Genomic DNA, 16,657 nt, shown 5'->3' on the forward strand with positions numbered 1-16,657 from the left:
CTATCCTTGTCTTTGTTACATTATAGGGCCACCTGTCCAAAACATGCATCGTGGGATCTAACTTTTCTGCTGGTTGTAAAGCACTGAAAAATTAGACCAGACTAGAAACCGCATTCTGGGAACTTGTCAGGTATTTTGTAATTAAAAAATTTGATTAAATATAAAAGTTATTTTCTTTGGTCCCCATACTTATTCTGGTTCCCACCCCATGACTGTGCTAACAGGTCCTTGTCCCCACAATGTAATAAAGACAAACACACACACAGACGCACAGAGGCTGAAACTCATTTTACTTCTCTGATGCTGGGTCGGGTTCCACTCTGGGAGGAGTTTTCTGTCTCGCAAGCCAATCAGGACAAGCGGAAACAGGTCAGGTAGCCGAAGAGGACCTCAGAGAGCGCACAGGCAAGGCAGAGCAGCTACGCACACCAGGAGGTAAGAAAGCACACACTCATTCATAGCCACATGCGCACCTTTAACTCTGTGGGATCACAGGTCTCCTCTGGGCTTCTGGTTGTACATCAGTGTATAAACGCAGATATACCAGCATGACTGCTTCTTTCTGTGTGTTTGTGTGCGTCGGGGTAGAAATAGGCCAGTCCCATTTTAGTCACTGAGATTAGGAAAGGGTGTTTTCGGGACTCAAGTGTCAGGGTTTGATGAAGAGCTAAAAATTACCATGCATCTCATCTCTGAATGCCATATAAACAGATAGATTTGAGTTTCATGAGTAAAATGTTTTATTTTCTGAATGAAGCTGCAGTGAAATTATTTTACTCTTTGGAACATTTTGCTACATGAGTAGATTAAAAAAAATCGAAATGCTTAAATCAGTGACCTCACTTCTCATTATGAATGAATGAACATCCGATAATCTAGCAGACAGTTTCATGGTTCATTCTTAACTGGAGCATTTTTCTGCAATTGTTTAAAACCTTAAAAGCAATTTGAAATTAGGGATCAAGTCATCATAAATATTGCTGAATGAGATTGAATTACATTGGCAGACAAGCTGGATCGTAATTTTTAAAAATTAAGTTTGATCCTAACGTGAGTCCCTTATTTTTTGTCAATCAGAACATTACAATATATGAGAGCTTCTGGTTCATGCTGAAATGCCCTGAATCTATTTCGCATTATTTCCCTGTAAATATAACTTAAGTAAATGTTTGCATCAGCAAATATCATAAAAGCAGCCATAACAGAAGCTGGCAACATTGTGTTTGATTGGTTCATGGTTAAAGCATCAGATTTTTAAATGGTGTTTGGCCCAGTCAGGTACGAGAAAAATCATCTTTTTTAAGTTTACAAAGATCTCACTGTAGCTTAAAAATATGTAAACATCATATATGCAGACGGTGCTGCATTTCAGTGGTCTGCATTTAAAAATTTTAAAAACTTTTGGATCTTATTTGAAGAGTTTTAAAATGAGTGTGGATTATGAATTAATACATGTAAAAAGTGTTAAAGTCACTATGGTCTTGGAGTTAAATGTGTTTTGTTGCTCCTGACTAATCTTGTAAATGTAGTTTTAAAAAAAGAACCCTTTAAAATCTATGCAAATTAAGCTGTTTCCAGTGCTCAGTGCGTCTGTTTGACTGTGTTTTGGTCCGTCGCTGTGTGTGTCCATGTGAGCATAGATAGAAAGCAGGTCCCTTCTGTGTATCACTCGTCTATTTATAGTGAGAACAAATCCCAGATATGAGAGGAATCCTCCTACCACTTACAAGGCAAAGAGAGAGAGAGTTAGTGAGCGTGAAAGAGGGAGAGGGAGAAGGAGAGAAAAGAAAGGAAGAGAAAGAGATGGAGAGAAGACAGGCAAATAGTGCATGAGGAGTTAAATAAACAAGAGCAGTGGGTGTAAAAAAGCAAGCATCAGAAGAAAGAGTTGTTTCATCGACTGGTAAGTTCAGTCTCCTTTACATAATGTTATGTCTATGTGCTGTGTTTTTATTGGCATGACAATTGATGGCATTACTGTCAAAGTCATTCAGCTTTCTGTGGCTTTTAAAAGGATTATTATGTAAGTTTCTAAGGAGAACTCAGAGTATGGCAGGGAAAAATTTAAGCCAAATTCTTTATTGAGTTTGGTTATTCAGCAATTGATGTACTGCATTTATTCTTAATAAATCAACAGCCAGCAACTTGGGAAATAAAATGACCTTATGTGATTCATTATTTGGAGAAAGAGGAGGATTTGAAGGATTTGAATGGGATGCAAGATACAGTGTCAGTGTCCCAAGGTCAGCCTACCTTAGCAATCACTGGAAATTCTTAGGTTTCCAGCCATGAAAGTCTAAAGTCCATGAAACCTCAAAATGTTTTCACTTTGCAGAATCAGACTTTATGCTAAGCCAATCATCTCCTATTAAATATTAAGCGTACAGATTTAGGAGCGGCTTTGATCTTTCTGTTACACTCTTGGCAAGAAAGGAAAGAATTTTATTTAAAGTTAGAATGAATTGTTTTATGCATTATTTATGTTGGTATTTCACACATGAGTTTGAAACTGTTCTTGTGTTTCATATCTGTAATCAAAGTGAGACAAACCTATATGCACAGCTGCACCTCTTTAAAGTTTTATTGATGTTCAAGCAAAAACATGCAGGCATACAGACTTTTTCACAGGTTTCATGAAATAAACTGGCATACCACTGTGTTGCATCTGGTTTAAAAAACCTGAAAGCATAAATAATATATTCACCTGTGCCTCTTTGCCTCGTTGCATGACAGACATGAGTGTGCAAAGTGAAAGGGCTTTTCAGACTCTGCAGTGTGGCGTCACTGAGGCGGCTGCTACGGGCAGCCAACATTAATATCATCACGTAGTGGAAATGTGTGTACTGTGTATTTCAGCGGGGTCCATGTTTTTACTCACAAGGGCAGAAAAGCTTTTTCCTTCTTTCGTTTTGTTGTACCAAGGACATTGGAGAAACCAGTCGACATCTGGCCCTCGTAGCTACTAGGAGATAAGATAAATAGGCCGTGGAAACTTTAATGATAGTTAACCACTTGTTGCTTGGAGTGGATTTGTAGTTTATTTATAGTTAAAAGGAGGGGAGCAAGTAAAAAATAACTGCAAAGTGGTGAGAGACACTTTTGTTCCATTTGAAAAGACCCATGTAAGTGATCCTTAAAAGACACACAGACGTGTTTCTACTTCAAGAACGAATGATTGTTAGGTGGAGGAAACAAAGACAGATTTTTGACCTTTGACAAGGAGACTAAAGTTTTATTTTTAATTGCTGTTTGGTTGGGTTAAGAAATTTTGGTTTAGCTTACTTCTAATCTCAACCATATTTGGTTTGGAAAACCATCATCTGGGTTAACATACTCCCTTATACAACATTAAACATGCGCTAGTACGCTTCACTTCCTAGATTACCAGAGTGCTCAGTTTCACCCCATCTAAACAGGCTTTAGTGACTTCTCTGTTTTTTCTTATAGGAGTCAGTCAACTTTGGAGGACGTGAGATATTAGTGAACCAATTATTAGTGAACAAATAATACTGGTTTGTGAATAAGTAATGACATCAAAGTACAGCACTATTGTAGTGGAAGGTTACACAGTCAGACCATCACTACTTGCAACTGTCTATGCTGCTGATAGATATGCATCCATTTACTCCAAAGCGGCCCTAACTACTAGACAGGAGCATAACCTCGTTCAGTACAAGCATATAGACTCTGACCTACATGGGATAAAAACCCACTGCTAGTGTTAACTACATTCAGGCTATTTTCTTCCTTTTAGACTTTTTGATTTGTCTTAATTTCAGTTTAACTGATTAGGATATAGACATACATTGTTTTTAGCATTTTCTTTTGGTTAATCCTTGTTAACAGGACATGGACATGTCCATGAAGATGTCCATGTCCTAGAGCAGAGATTCCAAAAATGTCAGCCCCTAATGGGCCAGGACGGTACTGTATGGGTTGCAGTAATAAAGATTCAATTTGAAATTACTCCATGTGTACAATTTCATATTTCCATATTTTTATTCATTTATATAAAAGCGATTTTTATTTCAATTTTTATATTAATAAAGAATTTTATATTAAAACTGGTAGGTGCTGGTTAGTTTTTTATATTACTCACTACTCTTACCTAAACTTACCACTCTATATTACAGTCTATGTCGCAGTGTCAAGTGGGTCACACATTGGCTTTACCACTTCGCAAACAATTTGGTGGCACCAATGGGAATTTTTGGTTTGTAAGTGGGGTGCAGCTTTCTTGACTGTAAGAATGAGTTAGAGTTAATCCAGCCACTAAAGACGCAGTGACAGCTATGTCCACACATGGCAGTAATTGAAAAGATAGTGGAAACACACAATAAGATAAGCTTATAACACACAACATTGTTTGAGATGAAAGGAGCAAGATTGCTTTCAATTTCCTACACTTTAATTGATGTCTATTTTTAGATTGCACTAAATAACCAATACGTGCCTTGCTCGCCCCGGTAAAACAGCTGTTTCTGTCGTAGGTTCTGCTCGTGTTGTGATATAAATACATTTGGCTGAAAAAAGTTCATAGCAGTAAAGGTGGTGAAGCAGCACACTGGAATTTTGAAGAGTTTCCCTCTTCAGCTACAACTTTATAGCAATAAAAACTGTACAAAAGTGACGTTTATCATTCACACTGCTGTGTACCGTGTTACATTACCAAACTACAGAATCCAAGAAGAAATTTGACAGTAGTAGTAGAAATTTTTCTATTTTGCCTTTTTTTTCTATTTTACCTTTACATCAATCCAAAAGTCATCCCAAAAGTGAAATTGAGGTACTTTTATACTGGCAGTCACTCTGTCTCCCTCTCATGAATGATTCAGAGAACAGTTCCTCTGCCTGCTTAACTCCCCAAGAGTCGCTAAGCAACTGAAATGGTATCCCAGGCCGTGAAAACCACAGGAACTGAGTACCAGTGCCCCCAACATGCATACACACGCTCACAAGTACACAGAACAAAGATCCAACACACCTGAATGTCTGTGATCTATGCTTCCTGCAGGTCAGCGGACTCACCAGGGGGATTATGTCCAAACCTTCGACCAACGTTAAGGCCCTTCAGGTAAAAGTTTGTTTTTTTCCATCTGTATGCACAGTAAGGTGGATGTGTCTTCAAAAGGTTGTGTGTTACCTCCTGCATGATATTAACTTTACAAAAGTAAAGGCAGAATAGAAGACAACTGAAATGCACAGTAACTCTTCCTGCTCCTCAATAAAGACAAATTCAGGTTTCCACATTAAAGTATTTATTCACGAAGGCAAATGCTGAGTTTAAACTGTGCATATACATTATCAAGGCGTTGTTAGTGCAGGGTTTTAGCAAGGCGAACATATGCAGAGCAGTTTCTTTGTGTTGGTGGCTTTCTGTGTGTTTCCTCCATCAGCTCACTTCTCATTGTGCTCATTTTCACGTCTAACCATGGGATAGGCATCAGAACAGAGTTTCTTTTTTTATTAACAGTACAACCATGAGGTTCACAGTTCAGTTTCCACCAAAGAGTCCATCATCACTTTATCACAAAGAAAAAAAGCAATGCGATTTCACATTATAAATGTTTGGATGATAAAAACCTCTTTATACTTCAGTGTCAGCAGCTTTGCACGTTTTAGCTCATCAATAACAAATCTTTTAATTGCTTTAGCTTCAAACATTTTCAAAAGGTGGTTGCAGACAGCTATTGTTTTCCATTTATTAATTATTGCCTAAATACCCTTTAATATTCCATCAGATGATGATTTTCTGCATTTAGGTTTTTTTTTTTTAATTCAACTTTTGTCCTTAGCCTCCTCTTAGTCTGTAAGACAAGTCTAGAACTTTCAGGATGTCTATTTGCAACCTGTTGCCAATTCAATGTCAAGGAACAAAGATCTTGGGAAGAGCCAACACATGCATGGACGATAGTCATGTAAAGATGATGGTTATACAAAGTCAATGTAGTCAAAATCAGTTTGCAAATAAGGATAAAAGGTTGTAAATTAAACATGTTCTGTGTTTTTTTGAATAAAGACATTTAAAATGAACCCATAGGGAAATTTTGCATTGTTACAGAAGAAGCGTGATAATGACAAATGCCTTGGTAGACATGGTTACAGAGAAACATTTGCACCCTTCAAGCTGCAACCATAGACTGTATTGGTGCATACAAGTAAAATACAAATATAGCACTAGAATTTAACTTAACAAAAAGTGGGACAAAGACATTTTTGTAATTGGCCATTAATAGATAAACCACATAGCAAACCATAATATTTGTTAGATATCTATATTACAAAATGCCTCAAAAGCAAACTTCCCTCATAAGCTGTACACAGACATACTTACCTGCTAATTATTGTTAAATAAAAGACTAATAAGTACTAAGATTTCACTCACCAAACAGATTTGTTGTACCGCACACAGTGGACCACATTATTAAATTAAAATGCTTTGAAGGCACCGACAACACTAATAAAGTGGACAGGTCCTTGTCATGACTTAAATTAATGGAGATCAGTCTTGCAGAAAGCATCTGGTTGCCTATCTATGACTGGCATGCTACCTATACCTGTAATATTAGAATTACTTGAAAAAAGAAACAAACAAATAAAAAAACTCTGTACAGCTCTTATGAATGGATGAATTAGCTCGAAAGACCCAAAACACTACAGGAGTTTTCTATACCAGGGTGCAAATGTTTATTAGTGCTCTAAAGTTGACCATGTTAAACATGTAACTCTATGAGGGAATGAATCACCTTTGAAGCCACCCTCAAGTGGCTTTGGCACCTTCGTTTTCCATGTTGCCCTAATATTTCAACCTCACGGGTTGCCAGAGATTCAGGAGCATTAGCAACCATGTAAAAGGAAGAAGATGATGTGGAATCAGAAAGGCCAGCATAAATGCGAGAATATTATAGGGGTAAAGTACTAAGTCAGCTGAGCATCAGTAAAAGCAGGTTTTCACAACAGGCTCTGTTTACAGCTGCTTCAGAGAGCAGCAACAGTTTGACTAAGAAAGCAACTTTAAAAACACATACGCAAGAAATGGAAACCAGAGGCTGTCTGGGGGAATTCAGTTGTTAAGCTTTTGAAAACAGTTGACAGTCAAGTAAATTAAATCAAATCTGTAGTTCAAGTCTTAAACTCGGCTTGGTAATTCAGTTTAACATATTCCTATATAATACAGACATAATGGTACTACAATGTGGAAGTAACAAGAAGTCTGGCTATTGAGCTTATTTGTATGTTTGTTTGTTTTTCTCTCAACAGGATTAGTCTGTGAGTCTGTTTTTCTTCCATTTACCTGTCAGATACTGAGGTCTTTCTTCTTATCTAGGCTTTCCTTTCATGTTCACATAAAGTTATAACAACAGCTAGTCAGCAGGCAAGCTTAAAGGATTAGTTCACCTTCAAAAAACATTAACAGAATCAATCAAAATGCGGAGGTATACTGTAGTTCAGTCTCAGCCTCTTCCCAGACTCACAGCTAGTGTTGACTTTATAGGGTATCGTCTCAGACAGCTTCTCTCACACTTCTACTTCACATACTGTATATGTGGATGTGGTTAGCAACAAGGTTAATGGTGATAAATAAGTAGAGGTTTGGAGCGTTGGTGCTGTTATTTAGATAAAAATGGTCTGACGTGTGTTGCATAAGCTGTTTGGCGAAAGTTCACACATACACTCTACTTTATGCAACAGCTGTGCCCCTACAAAATGTGGAATTTACCAGTGTTTTCTTGCCTGGTTATTGCTAAGACTATTAGAATTATTAAAATGATGAGTAGAAAATATCTTGGATCTAAACTTTATGAGGAATGAATGAAAGACTTGTACATGCACAGGGAAACATATGAGGTTAAAACACAGACTTAACCTCTTAATCAGCTGTTTAAGTGTTATATTATATCTTGCATGTGTTTCTGTGCTGTACTGAAGAGGTATTGAACAAAAGAGAACATGCCAAATCACATGTTTTCTAAACTTAGAACTCTGTATACTTAACTTTGCAATCAGATAAATATTTAATTCATGTTTATCTAAACCTCAATTCATTAATCGTAAAAGTTAAACGTGAGTTTCTATAATGATTTTCCAGCTGGCCAAATGTGGCAAATGCCTTAAAATTTCAGTCCCCATGTTATGTAGGAGCTCAGTCTAGTTGGCTGACTTTATGTCACTTCATGTTGTATTACTTTCTTTCGTCAAATTACTGGGAGTAACTTACTTGAATCATTAATAGTTTTAATAGTTTTGTTGTTTTTCTTTAAAAATTTGAGAGAAAATCAGGTTACTGAGATATGTATGCTTGGTCTGCTTTGCCCAAATGTCTAAAGCTGTTAAGTTTACTGTCACAGGAAGTCAGGGGGGAAAAGCTGATACTAGTGGACATTTAAAATTATTGTTGTCAAATACATAAACAAAACTACATAACTACAAAGATAAACTGAAACTGAGATGGTTTATGGGGATCAACTGGGCATTTTCGTATCCAAATAAATCAGGTAAATCTACTGGTTTGCTCTCAAAGTTCATGATCTTTTAATGGCTGGTGGAAAAATAAAAGCCTGAGCTGCAATAAACATTTTCTTCCTATGCATGGGAGGCTCAGATTGAATTACAGCATGTGGTTTTGTTTTCTTGAAAATGGATTTTGAAGCGCAATGACTGAATTTTCATTCTGGGGTGAAATATTCCTTTAATCTTTGGGTTGTGCCAGTGGTGTGCAAGGACATGAATGCTGACGGCACGCCAAGCATAAAGACAACAAACGATTCCAGCCAAAGCAACGTTACAGTGATACAAACATATCAGCAAACATGCTGCGAATGAGGCGATTTACCTTCCCTCACCAATCTCAAAACCTTAACGTCTGTAAAATATATAACTCTTTCATAGAACAACATCCACAGACATCGTTAACACACATCACACTCCCACTCTGTACAGCTGTACAATGTGAGCTTATATACAATACATTACAGTACAAATACAAAACACATCAAATCCAGGTGGTTGGACGTTGGGGCAGGCAGCAGTAGAACATCGAGTTAGCAGGTAGATCGTTCTTATCTGTGTGTGTGTGTATGTTTGTGTGTGTGTGTGTGTGTGTGTGTGTGTGTGTGTGTGTGTGTGTGTGTGTGTGTGTGTCTGTCTGTCTGTCTATGTTTAAGCATGTCTCTCACACACACACACACACACACACACACACACACACACACACACACACACACACACACCGCAGACAGTTGAGTATCAAGTGTTGAAAGGGTCTCATTGGCTGTTTTTGCTGTCATTCAGGCTAATTTGAACATCCCGATGGGAGCTCTGCGTCCAGGGGCGGGACATCCTGTCAAGAGAAGAGAGGACACAGTAGAAACAGAAGAGGTGAGATAACACATTTCACACCCAGTCCACTGGTCTGCATTTTCCTCATCCCCACTCTACCCACACCTTAATGCCAGTGGGCAAGACAGACACAGCTTGTGCCAGCTTGTGGAGCTGATGCTTTCCCCCCCCCACAATGTGGTCACATTTAAATTGTAAATTCAACATACGCATGACCACCTCAGGGATCTGCATATATTTACAACTTGAATTTTCCTGACCCAAATGAGCTGAATATGGATACAAATGTATGCTAATATCGTCTTGAAAACTAAAAAAATAAACTCAGACATTTCCTAGTTTGGCTCTATTCCACTTTTGTGCTTCTAATGTAAGCTTTTATTGTACAATTAGCATTTCTTACTAACTACTGTGTATGTGTTGCTGAGTTTTACATATTTAAAAGGCCAATCTAGGGAATAGCTTTGCAAATTAACTTGGGCTATAAATGCTGTAGTGTGTGGCATGGCAATAAAAGAAACATTTCCTTAACTTTGTTTACTTATTCTAAGCAGATTTTATTTTGTGATCACTTTATAACACAATATAGTATAATATAAGATATAACAAAAAACTACAAAATTAATTTCCTGAGAACTGCATTTAATTGACATTAAAAAGGAACTAGAAAGCTACTTTCTAGCTACACCTTTTTATTCTTATTTTACTTATCTTATATTGGCCTTCTATGAGGCTCTTCAGTTTATACTCTAGCGGACACAGGTAGTTTTTGCTGCTGTCTCTTTAAGGCCTTTCCTAAAAGCTCACATTGTTATGAATAGGCATCTTAAGCAGCAGCTTCCATTGCAATCTGTCCCTTTATAAGATGATGAAGTTTCTCTTTAAATATAGGTAAAAGCAATGCTGCCATCACCTCACACACAATTTATTTTTTTAAATCAGGATCCTTCACCTCCAAGCGCTGCAGCCCAGTCACCAGAGGAGAAGAAATTGCCAGGAGCAGTGAAGCTACCTGGGCCTGCTGTTAACCTTTCAGAGATACAAAACGCCAAGAGTGAACTACGATGGGTCACCAAGGAGTAACATGTAGGTTTGATTGTAGTTCCCTTCATTTTTGCAAGATTCCAAAGAAAATAAAACTTCATCAATACACTATAAAAAGGAAAATTATTTTCTAAAAATATTATATAGGATGTGCAAGTTAATCTCTAAACTTCCATAAAGTTAAATTTTTAATGTAATCTTTAAAAGGAAAAATTCCAAAACCAGGAAGAAAAACACTAAAACTATATTTTAAATAAAATGCAGTACCAATAGTATTGTAGCTTTAGTTTTTGAGTAGGTACACAGTACCTAAAAACAGTAAAAAGTTTGATTTCAATCACGCTTGCAAGTATGGTTGTGCATTGAGTTATAAGGAGCTTAAATTCAAAATAGGGGCCATTTATACAATTTCTACTTGTCCCTTACCTGGTAATATGCGTACTTATCAGAACCCTTTCCTGACAGCACTAAAGTTTCCATCGATACTATGTAACAGCTGCTTATTTTAATATTTGATATTTAAAGCAGGTCTTTTGTGTGATGCGTGATGTAGATAGGCTGGGTTTATAAAGTCCAGACTAAAAGATGCAAATCGCAACCAAACTACTGAAAGGAAGCACAAATACTGCAAATACTTTGTGGAGGATGCAAATCCAGTTTGAGTGCAAGAAAAAAGTCAATCATTTGCTAACGTGACAAACGTGTACATGTATGTACAAAAGTGTACATATAAAGACAGAGAAGCATACTGTGTTTGATGTTACTGAGAAAAAGTGAAGAATACTAAGGTTAAAGTCCTCCACAGTTAACATGTGAGACATGTCTACAATTCCTGTCCAATTCAGATTTTTTCATTTAATTCAAGTTTATTTATATAACACTAAATTGCAACAACTGTCACCTCAATGCATTTTGTATAGGAGGAAGAGACTATACAAATTTCTGGAGAAAACCCAACATAAAATCCTACGAGTAAGCACTTTGTGAAGCTGTGAAGGAAAAACTCCCTTTTAACAGGAAGAAACCTGCAATACAAACGGGCTCAGTCATCTGCTGTGACTGGTTGTTGACTGAGGGGAAAGAAAAAAGCAAAGGCAGACAGGAGAAAACACAAGCTGAGAGAGAGAGAGAAGACAAAACTCTGACACACTGCAGCGGTATGTAAACATGTGGGGAGTGAAATAACGTGAGAGAAGTGCTCAGTCCACCACACAAAGTCCCACAGCAGCAGTAGTGGCTCAGATCCAGCCCTAACAATAAGCTTTATCAAAAGTAAAGTTTTTGGTCTATTTTTAGAAGTAGAGAGGATGTCTGTCTCCCAAATCCAAACTAGGAACTGATTCCCTTAGAAGAGAGTCCTGGAAGCTGAAGGCTCTGCCTCCCATTCTACTTTTAAAACTATAAGCAAGCCTGTAAAGTGCTCTGTTAGGATAATATGGTACTAGGAGGTGTTTAAGATATGATGGGATCATTGAAGATTTTGTATGTAAGGATAATGATTTTAAATTTGACTGTAATTTAATGAAGATAAGCTAATGTAGGAGAAATATACGTGTCCTTGTCAGTACTCTCCTTATAGTGTTTTGGATTAACAAATGTCTTTTCAGGTAAATTTTAAAACAATCTACAAATTAATTTGTGAACTAGCTTTTCAGTATCACTCTGAGACAAATTGTTTCTGATTAGATTATGCAAGGTCCTAAATCTTAAATAATGCAAGAAAACAGCCTTGTAAAATATTGCCTAAGGGAAGCATGTTTGATAAATGATACTGGACCCAGCACAGGACCCTGTGGAACTCCAAAATTCCCTTTCGTGTGTGAAGACAGTACATTTCCTTTAACATATCCTAATCTCGGTAGTAAAATACTGTGGTCAGTGATACTATATCAAATGCTGCACTGAGGTCTCACAGGACTGCAATTTAAGAATTTTTGAAATAAGGAAGGTTGGAGATAATTAACAAAGACAGCTGGGTCAAGTAAAGGCTTTTTACAGTAGTGGTTTCATTACAGCTACCTTGAATGCATCAATTATTGGTAAGATTTCTTTGTACAATCCTTTCGGAATTAGATCTAATAGAAGTAGACTGTTTTGTTTGGTACATCTAGGTAAAACTAAGTCTTGCAGTAAATCCTACATTCATTGGGGTTTTAATATTCAGTTTTATTGAGGCTATCTGAAAGTGTTACTGAGTGTGGTTTTGCAAGTTAGGGTAAACTTGACCTCATTTCTAGCTCTGTACTTTTATTCTTGGACTCTACCAGAGTAGGTTTACATCTGTCTTGGTGCAACTCCTCAGTTAATCCACTGTCCTCTTCCTTTAATGCCACCTTTCCTTGAAGTCAGCACTTGGCTGCCTTTGTTTCTGCAAACAAAAGTTACTTCTTGTAGAGTCATAAAACAAACTGTAAACCTCCTAGAAAACATAATTAAGCAGTCTTGAATCAGCAGCTTCTGAGAATCTGACCCAGAAGATGAGAGTGAAAAACGCAAACATCCACAAAAATGAAGATGATAGGAGATTTTTTCCATTTGGTAAATATTATGCTCATTACCTTGTAATTGTGGTATAAAACAGTGGATTTAGTCTTTTAATCACAAGCTCTATAAAACAGCGTCCCTTTTAATAGGTGAGGGAAATTTTCTGAAATGCTGACTGGCCTGAAAACACTGGATACAGAGTTACGTAATACATAATGCTTTTCTGCAGTTGCCAAGTGCTCATGGTCACTTTTACCATATTAAAATCAGCTTACAAGAGTTGCTTAGTTAAATTTAAATACGCTATTTGTCTTCCATGAAACAGTGGTCACAAGCCATTCAGCCTGAATATTAATACAACACATCATTTCAGCGACATAAAGCTAATTACACCTTCAGCTATTCACTTGTCTACATAGCTTTTTATAGATCTTCATCTTTTAGCATTAGCCTAGCTGAAAGTTGAGCTGCATTCTGAGATTTGTTTTTAAACAAAATACTTCTCCTTGAAGCAGTTCAGGTTTCTAGGGTTTAATCCCCGCTTTTTTAACCTCCTCCTAGTGTAGCCAGCTGTCGGTCACTGCGGCTAATTAAAGAATGGATAAGCAGTGAACAAACTTTCACAGTTGGAGCAGGTGGATGGGAGCTATGTGCCTGAGGTAACCATATTAGGGAGATCCACTCTCACTAACATCACAAAGGGCCAAGAGCAGAAAAAAAAACAGCTGGAGGCCAACTGTTTAGAGCAGTTTGAAGCCTGAGCTTACTTGGACTCATGCTGACCCTTACTACTTGAAACTCTGACCGTGTTTAATATGAGAATCCTCACTATATAACCACTATATAAGAAGGGTTATGTGCAGAGTTGACAATGTCTCCAAACTGTTTGAAGAGTTCATGAATGACCACGAGAGACACCTGTAAGAATATCAAACACATCTTTGTCTAGAGCAAAGATATGTAGAGTTAAAAAGTCACACTGGCATCTTGCAACAATTACAGTCTGTGATATAGTGTCTTTTAATAAATATTTAGCGCTGCTTTATTTTTATTTTTACTTTTTTACCTCAACTTTGCACACACTGATATTAGCTAAAGTATGTCTCTTTGATGCATGGTAAGAGAACAAATGGTGCTATTGTATATCTTTTACATCGTACCCTAACCGGATACTCAAATTGGTCTACTCATATCTCTGTAAATGTGTGCTATTTGTATGGTGCTGGTGAGGATACGCAATAATTACTTGCAGTAGTTGCAGTTCACCACATGGAGTCAGTGTGGGCCGCTCAGCCTTTTGGGTCAAGCATCGTGTGTGTTGATGCCTCTGTGTGTGTGGGGGCTGGACAGGTTGAGTCAGATGCTATATTTATACTTTATGGGTGTGTGTGTGTTTTAGAAAATGAGTGTGAGCGCTGAGTGGCAGTCTGTGCTGCAACTTTCCCAGCGGGACACAGAAACCACAATATCCAAGCACTGCGGCTGCTGTGCCGAGCCCAAGCCACGTGGGTGTGCTGTGTAGGTGTTCTAAATGAGGGAGAGAAGAGATGGAATAACAAAAGCAGAAGCTGGTTTAAGTTTTAACATGGAAAATTATTCCAAACAGCAACAACAACAGCAGCCACGTACTAGCTGTTTAGTATTCTGCACAAGGGAAAAAGAAAAAGAATGTAAATTTAAACTGGTTTCATAATAGAAGTTCATAGATATTTATTAGCTTGCATCTACATAAACTATATAAACACTATCCTCATACATCTGTTATCATGATTATTGTTATTATTGTTTATCAGTTCTTTATGCAGTTTATAAAGAACACACTATGGAGACACAGATACAGCACCTCTAGCAATTTTCATTCCAGTGTTCACCTGAAAGTCAAACCCATCTGTGTTTGTTTACCATTTTTTCCCAGAGTTGTGGATATTAATCTGCTGCTAAAACTGCCTAGGTTCTTTGGCGAAAGGTTTTCCACAAGATTTTGGAAGCTGCCTGCAGGGATTTGCTCTGTGCAAAAAGCATTGGACAGGACTGTGGACACGAAGTTCCACTCAAAACTGGCAAACGCTTTTATTTATGAATCTGGCTTCATGCCTGGGGAAACTGCCTTGCTGAAACAGGCCGGAAATTTCCCAAAACTGCTGGCACAGAGTTGGATCACTTTATTAACTAAATTATCATTGTTTACAGCAGCATTATGAATTTCCTTTACAGGAGCGAATGGGCCTCAATTTACAAAACAGAACCCCAGATGTGAAGTAGAGAAAAGTATGGCTGTCCAAGTACTTTTGGCCAAGAGCTGAGAAGCAAATCTCTGACCAACATTAGCCGAAGACAAAAAATCAAAGCAAAACTTGGAAAAATGGATTTCTTGTTTATTACTTCAAGAATATGAGGCAGGCTTTTTGAAGGGTCAGCATCGCTAATTGCGCATGAGAATGTTTCTATATTTCAGCTACCAGTAGTAAACTGGCCTTCTCTTCATCGTCTAGAACGTCACAGACAGTCTGTCAGAGGTCGGCAGCTCTGAGACGGCTGATAGCAGCCAAAGAAAATCGCTCACCATGCCTTTATCTGCCTGTTTTCTTCCAGGATTCTCCAGCCAGGCGGAGAGGAAAGCAGATAATCTTCATAGACACAGACTTGCCCACTGACTCTGAAGAATGGCAAAATACAACCCCAATCCCAACATGTTTGGAGATACTAATGCCTCAGTTTTTATAAACTCTCCTCCAATCAGTAGTTTAACAGAAATATTTATTTATCTTTCCAATTAAATCATAATTTATACAACAATTTCAAATATTCTTGACAGTCTTGCTTCAGATAATATACCATTTACCTGGACTTTTAGAAGTGAGTGACTTGTGTTACAATTACAACATACTGTTTAGCATATTATCTGCTTTTCTGTTAAGTAGATGGTTAAAAAGGACATTTTATTGACAATGAATATAAATTCGAGGAATCCATCTCAGCAACAAATAAACTCTGTGGCGACACTTCAGCTGTTCACCACTGATTTATATTGATACTTTATATTGATACAATAATAAATGTTTCCTTTGTTAATGTTGTATGTGGGGTTTAAGGTCAGCTGTACTGCTTTTGGGGGAAATAATCATACGTTTGTTGTTTATTGTGATGTTTCCCAAAATGTCTTGAAAAAACACTGCAATAAATCAAAAAGGTTCTAAAAATCCTGTCCAAACTCGGTTTATCACTTATGCCTCCATCTGTTATAGCAAAAGACAACAGGAGTGCAAGTGTCTTAATATTACTGATAGATGCCGACGCTACAGTATTGTTTGGTTTGTTTGTAATGTTAACCAACTGTGTAATAAGAAATGAGATTTCTAAAGACCTACAGCTGGATAAATGAAGAAAAGGGTAATTTTAGCGGGTTTAGGCCAATATGTCATGTCCTAATATAGATTTTGAGAGTATAACTGTAATGTTACTGTTAAAATGTTGAGGCGCAACCATGTATCATACACAACTAAAGTTTTATGGATATAAATTTAATGTTACTGTGATGAAATAAAAAAATTATGACACTTTTATGAGGTGTTTTAAGTGCATAGACAAACCACCAGATCATTTTAACGTGTTTGCTAGTGACACATAAAGTGTGTCAGGAAGGGGGGATTTGGGGTTTAAGTTGAAATAAGGGGCTTTATGATCATGTTAGGACTTTCTGGGTGTTTGATAATTTAGCTATGATAAAACTTACTCATAAGTAATTGCTTTTATGCTCAAACTTAATTGATTGAAAATCCTTGTTTTGTTT

General features: G+C 37.3%; 1 protein-coding gene across 2 annotated transcripts; it reads left to right on the forward strand.

The window, feature by feature from the left end:
- The first annotated feature begins 388 nt into the window (after window positions 1–388).
- On the forward strand, window positions 389–16,262 carry smpx (small muscle protein X-linked). 2 transcript variants are annotated; one of them, XM_085362044.1, is made up of 5 exons: window positions 389–435; window positions 5,015–5,074; window positions 9,292–9,378; window positions 10,282–10,425; window positions 15,460–16,262. In XM_085362044.1, the coding sequence occupies exons 2-4, from the start codon at window positions 5,039–5,041 to the stop codon at window positions 10,420–10,422; spliced, it is 264 nt and encodes an 87-aa protein (XP_085218170.1). In that variant the 5' UTR covers window positions 389–435; window positions 5,015–5,038; the 3' UTR covers window positions 10,423–10,425; window positions 15,460–16,262. The 2 variants fall into 2 exon arrangements, with proteins under 2 accessions (XP_085218170.1, XP_085218171.1); XM_085362045.1 differs by lacking the exon at window positions 389–435 and adding an exon at window positions 1,766–1,903.
- The last annotated feature ends 395 nt before the right edge of the window (window positions 16,263–16,657 follow it).

The sequence above is a fragment of the Diplotaxodon limnothrissa genome, linkage group LG9 (assembly GCF_057381915.1).
Source record: "Diplotaxodon limnothrissa isolate DT_005_m linkage group LG9, D_limnothrissa_male_GT1.1, whole genome shotgun sequence".
In the NCBI taxonomy this organism is placed as follows: Eukaryota; Metazoa; Chordata; class Actinopteri; order Cichliformes; family Cichlidae; genus Diplotaxodon; species Diplotaxodon limnothrissa.